The 6,000-nt window shown below is 45.0% G+C and overlaps 1 protein-coding gene across 4 annotated transcripts in view; it reads left to right on the forward strand.

The window, feature by feature from the left end:
• LOC137427772 (zinc finger and BTB domain-containing protein 46) overlaps window positions 1-5,711 on the forward strand; it is a 35,728-nt gene extending 30,017 nt beyond the window's left edge. For 2 of the 4 annotated variants that reach the window (XM_078777770.1, XM_068117499.2), the window contains exons 4-9: window positions 1,389-1,466; window positions 2,164-2,413; window positions 2,540-2,680; window positions 2,832-3,119; window positions 4,673-4,836; window positions 4,991-5,711. In XM_078777770.1, the coding sequence (XP_078633896.1) occupies window positions 1,389-1,466; window positions 2,164-2,413; window positions 2,540-2,680; window positions 2,832-3,119; window positions 4,673-4,836; window positions 4,991-5,230 (1,161 nt within the window). In that variant the 3' untranslated portion in view covers window positions 5,231-5,711. The remainder of the gene's footprint in view (window positions 1-1,388; window positions 1,467-2,163; window positions 2,414-2,539; window positions 2,681-2,831; window positions 3,120-4,672; window positions 4,837-4,990) is intronic. The other 2 variants (XM_078777771.1, XM_068117500.2) reach the window with 1 other exon arrangement.
• The last annotated feature ends 289 nt before the right edge of the window (window positions 5,712-6,000 follow it).

Consider the following 6,000-nt stretch of genomic DNA (forward strand, 5'->3'; position numbering starts at 1 on the left):
CATTCAGCTGTGCCCAAGTTAGCACATTTTTACCTGACATGACCTCTGACCTTTGACCTATTGACCTCACAATTTAATCAGTTCATGTTTTCATCATTATACATACTTGTATCAAGTTTTAATTTAAATCCCTTCAGCTGTTGACAAGTTCTTACATTTTTACCTGACTTGACCTTTGGCCTTTGACCTCAGGACCCCCAACATCTAATCACTTCATCTTTACCTCATTATACATACCTATGCCAAGTTTGATTAAGATCCCTTTAGTCGTTCTTAAGTTATCGCAGTAACGAAAACCTATCACGGAAGGACGGACGGACGGACAATCTGAAAACGTAATGCCTTCGGCGACTTCGTTGGTGGAGGCATAAAAACCTTGAATAGAAGATTTTGCTCGCACCGAGTCCTTCTCAAGACTGCGCGGGGTAAGTATTCTATGAATACCACGTCGTTATAATTTATCATTGCATTGATCATGCGTGCTGCTTACAATTGATATAACTGATGGTGCAGCGATGCTGTATTTTACATATTTTTATGCCTTCGCCGAGGAATCGACGGAGGCATTGTGTTTTCAGGTTGTCCGTCCATCCGTGATAGGTTTTCGTTACCGCGATAACTTGAGAACGGTTGAAGGGATCTTAGTCATACTTGGTGTGGGTATGTAAATGAGGTAAAGATGAACTGATTCGATTTTGGGTTCAAGAGGGCATAGGTCGAAGGTCAAAGTCTGTAATAGGTCTCTAACTTGAGAACAGCTGGAGTGATGTAATATGTCTATAACTTGAGAATGGCTGGTGTGATCTAATTCAAACTTGGTACATATGTATGATGATGTAATGATTAACCAATTGGATTTTGTGGTCCCTGAGGTCAAAGGCCAAATGTCATGTCAGGTAAAAATGTGATAACTTTTGAACAGCTGAAGGAATTTAAATGATCTATATTGTAAATAATGTATAAATGATTACATTTTGGGTTCAAGAGGTCAAAGGTCAGAGGTTATGTCAGGTAAAAATGTGATGACTTGGGAACAGCAGAATGGATTTAAATCAAACTTGGTACAAGTATTGCAATGATGTAATAATGTGGGCGGAGGCATACAGTCGATGTCGTGACGTCGAAGAGTGCCGTTCTGGTTTATCAGCATTATCGTGGAGGTGTGGTGACAAAGGGTCTCTTTACTTCTTTCCACTTTTATTCACACTTTCCCCCAAAAAATATTCTCAATGAAGTGCATTTCTGTTTTGCTTCATTTTAACATTACCTTAACTCTCTTACTTACCAGCGCATCCCGGTTCATAACTCCAGCAGTGTTTGTTGCGTGTGACCTGCGGTCATGTTTGAGATGGTTCTTGCCATTCTGTCGTCCGGTTGTGTCGGTGCAGGTGATGTCTGCCGCCAGTTACTTGCAGATGATGGAGCTTGTACGACTTTGCGACTCATTCATCCGTACATCTTTCAAGGTACATTTCGACCGAGCACGATCCCGACACATTCGGTTACGCACCTTGATGCTGTCTTTCTCGCTCAACATGGCCGGCCGAAATGGTCAGTCCTTCAGAGGTGACATTACGCCTGCTGTCCTGTCTGTTAGTGATCCCACAATAGCTTTCGAAGAGTGTAGGTCATTGTGTGCTGACACGCTGACTTGATTCTAAATTATTTATCTAACATACAGGGTGGGGCACCATGTCAATGACTTCAGTGATGATGCAACCTGTCGATCGACTGTATATTGATAGGCATTAAATAGATGCACTCGCCGGGTGCACCTCGACTGGTGTATCGGAAAAGCGAAAACAGAATCTCAGAAGAGCTTGTTGTTTGTATCCGTGTGTGGCTTTGGCCTTACACGTCATAACATAACACGTTTTTTGTTACTCAGACAATGCTCGATATCCGGTTAAGAACGTGTCTGTTGGATCCCACACTGATGTCCTTTGTTTACTTGATCGTGTCATCTTAAACCTGGGGAAAATGGCATCATGGACAATGGACATGCAGCAGCATATCTCGGGTTCTCTATTCACTTTGTCAGCATGGTGTTTTTGGCCAGTGTTGCTTATAGATGCGTGGCATCATGTTTTGAGTTGTGCTTCAATAGAAATTACAAATTTCTAATATCTCATCGACGATACTCCCCTCCGCTGATCCACAAAGGATGTCGTTCCTCCAATGATGTGGGATGGCTCGGACGGTGTCGATGGCAGAAATGACCAGAATGAAATGGCCGTGAAAGTGGAAACCGAATCGCCTCCGAATTCCTCGGTTGAAATGACACCTCCTCGTCATCCTCCACCTGCTGTCCCAAATGAGCGGAAGAGACTTCTGGGCACGAGGCAGGCTTGCCAAAGGCGACCTCGCAAGGCTCCTGCCCCGACTTCTATCTCTTCCTGCACAGGTCCGTGGGGTGAGGGTTCATTCTCAGAATGCAACATTTTGTATCGATGGTACTTTGGATCAATATTCGTGGTTACCTGGGCAGACACTGTTTTGTTAGTATGTCTAATAAACTCCTTCCCTTTTCCTCCAATAGAGCTGGAAGTGATGTCTGGCCCAGGAAATGACCTGCCTTATGATCCAGGTAGAATGTATGTTGATCCTACATTGACTTGGGAGGAGAAGGCAGAAACATCAATAATAAATCCATCTGGGACCTACAATCTGGTCCAAAGAGGTACGACAGAAAAAGTGTCCTAAATTAGTGTCCAAACACGCATTGCTTCCTTGATTGTTTCCTTACATTTCCTCACGCACCATCTTTGCCATTCTTTAACTTCCGTATGGTCTGGTAACTGCAGTTTTTTTGGTCTTTTATTTTCCATCAGGCCTCCACTTTGCACAATATGCCCAAGGCCTTGAGGGCAATATCGGGGTGACGGACAACGGGGGTGCTGACAATGTTTCAGAGAGGGAAGAAATAGCTGCCAAAGTGGTTGCTGAGGGAGTGGAGGGGAACGGGTCAACAGCCAATGTAAGGAGTGGGATTGTGGGGGAGCGTTTGTGTCCAGATCAGGACTCGGGCAATGGGGAGAGCACAAGCAGCCAGGAGAATCACTTCACGTACTCCATCATCCCAGCATCACAAGTGATCGGCATGGATGAGCGAAAGAAAGGTAAGTCGCGGCATGTCCCTGTGGCTGCTGCATTGTTCTCCTGCCCACACCTACAACTCCATGAACCTCCCTCACCCCTACCTTCCAGGAGTCGATAAACTAGTATATTCAAGTGATATGTTAATGTAGCGCAGGCATTACCGGCTAAATGACTTGTGTTTATGTTCTTTGCATATCTTCCTTGTTTGGCCTGGATGCATTCTGGATGCATTCTGCAGTAGCAGACTCATGGTGTAATAGTTAGACAGTGGTGTAATAGTTAGACAGTGGTGTAATAGAGCAACTGCTCTTTAATCTGGGAGGTCGGCGGTTTGAACCCTGGCTGAGTCACATCAAAAAAATTCAAAATGGTGCTTGATGCTCATCATTTAGGGGATAGAGCATTGGCAAACCCCATCAGTTGACATTCATGGTAGAAGAGGGAGTGAGGAAGAAGGAAGGTGCAGAAATCTCTTCTTGATTGTTCTGCCGAGTGATGCCAAAAAAGTGGCGTCATATAGATTGTGTCAATGGTATCCAGAGTGCCCAGTGAAATTGCGTGACTTCTGTGTGTGTGTGTGTGTGTGTGTGTGTGTGTGTGTGTGTGTGTGTGTGTGTGTGTGTGTGTGTGTGTGTGTGTGTGTGTGTGTGTGTGTGTGTGTGTGTGTGTGTGTGTGTGTGTGTGTGTGTGTGCACGCGCGTCCCCCCGCATACGCGAAGCAAACGTGGGGTGACGCAGTTGGTTCACTTCTGTCTGTCCATGTGTCTACAAACATCAGTTTATGATTGAGGGACAACTTGATCTTAATTGAAATTGAATGTTATATTTACCCCTTGCCACCGAAGGTAGATGGAGGTTATGTTTTCACCCCTGTCTGTCTGTTTGTCTGTCTGTGAAAAAGATATCTCCAAAAGTTGTGGACGGATTTGAACGAAATTTGGCAGATATGTAGTGTGTGTGACAAGGACCAAATGGTTAGATTTTGGTTGAGACACAGATTCGGATCTGGCTACTAGAATTTTTTCAGTGATTCTTCACCATTGGGAGATCAGGCCAAAAACGATACATAGCAGGATATCTCAAGTTGTGGACGGATTTGGACGAAACTTGGTGGACATGTTGTGTGTGACAAGGACTAATCAATTCGATTTTGGTGAAGATCTGAATATGGATTCGGATACGATAATTATTTAATTTTGAAGTGTCTCTTCACCATTGAGGGATCGGACAAAAAGCGATATAACATGATATTTATAGACGTTATGGATGAGTTATGACTAAACTTGGTGGGCAAGTTGGTCAGGTGATGAGAACAAGCCGAGTAGATTTTGGTTCAGGTCCAAATCCAGATCCGGCCTGTCAGTGGGGTACAAAACAAACTGTTCAGCCGGGTGGAGGTGTGCACTTTACCGAGTGCCGTTGTAGTTTGAACATGATTCGGCAAACAAACTTGCAGTCTGACAGTACTTTGGTTTTGAATTCATCCCAATCGTGCATGAACATAGAGGGGTGAGGTGACTTCATTTGATTTGGTGCACCATCAGTGTCCTCCTTTATCATACCATCTGCGCAGAGGGTGTGCGGTGTCTACTGCAGTGTGGTGTCTGCAACTTTATGGCGGTACGAAGGTACAAGATGGTGCGACATATGCGCACCCACACGGGTGAACGTCCGTTTCCCTGCGACACTTGTCACAAGCGCTTCATCCGTCGAGAACATCTGCAGAGGCACATGCTGGTGAGCGTACAACATCCAGGGATCTTGGCAGTAATAGCAACGTTTCCTTCGTCGTTGCACGTTGTGAAAATGCAGTTGTTGTATTTCTGAAAAGGCAAGATGGTCACATTACGTCACCGCACTCTTTTCTCCCTATCGATGCCTCTTTCCCTAGGTTCACACCAGGCAGAATAGCTTTGTATGCCGGCGCTGTGGCCAGTTGTTTGCGCTCTCGAGTAGTGTGGGAATCCATTTTGGCACACGGCGATACGGCATGTGTGTCAAGTGTGCCGGCACAAACGAGGGCGATGAAGGAAGCGAAGAGGGCAACAAGCAAATCACTCAATACTCTGAAGGAACAGAAGACGTCCCAAGTAAAAAAAAAAAAATAGCAACGATACAGGTTGCCCACTGAAAGTGTGACCTTTGATGGGAGGCACCAACTCAAAATGACTGGATATATTTTTTAAACAGACAACCCGCGACTACTTCTGTTATTTGTCGAGCCGATTCTTCGCCTTCGGAGCAAGCTCGGCACGTTGTGGACTGATCTGTGGGAGCAGGTAATCGAAGAAACCGCATCCCATTTCTCTTTTGGGGGGGGGGGGGGGGCAAAAGGGGGGAATGTAGAAATAAGTTTGGGGATATACTCATCTCATGGTTTTTATCTTGTACAATAAATTTTTGTTTAATCTATCTCTATGAAAGTACACCACGTGCGAATATTGATTTTAGCTGGATGTTAAACCCGTACCTTGGTGGAAGTTGGAGAAATTGCCATCCTATCCCTGGACTGATGTGCTCGGAGATTAATTTTGGCTGCAACCTCATGAGAACCTTGTAATAAAGGATCTCAAAAAATATTTAAATTAATAAATATGTCAACAATTGTAGAACCACCTTTCGAGGCCATTTTTCCCTGCAGAGCGGGGGTTGGCCTTTTTCGGGCACCGTGATCCCCTTTTTGAAGCAATGTTTTATGGCCGGATGCTCTTCTTGCCACCAACCCTGTTAGTCGCCTCTTGCGACACAGGGAATTACCAGTGAACTGGTACTCAATTTGCCGACCTCGGAATGATGACAGGCTGAGTCAACCCCCGTGGTGTTAATTCAGCGATCGACCGGGATTTGAACCCAGGATCCGAGGATCCCAAGCCGGTTGTCAACACTTGTGGAAGACAGGAA

Source organism: Myxine glutinosa, chromosome 5 (genome assembly GCF_964187855.1).
Source record: "Myxine glutinosa chromosome 5, kmMyxGlut1.1, whole genome shotgun sequence".
In the NCBI taxonomy this organism is placed as follows: domain Eukaryota; kingdom Metazoa; phylum Chordata; class Myxini; order Myxiniformes; family Myxinidae; genus Myxine; species Myxine glutinosa.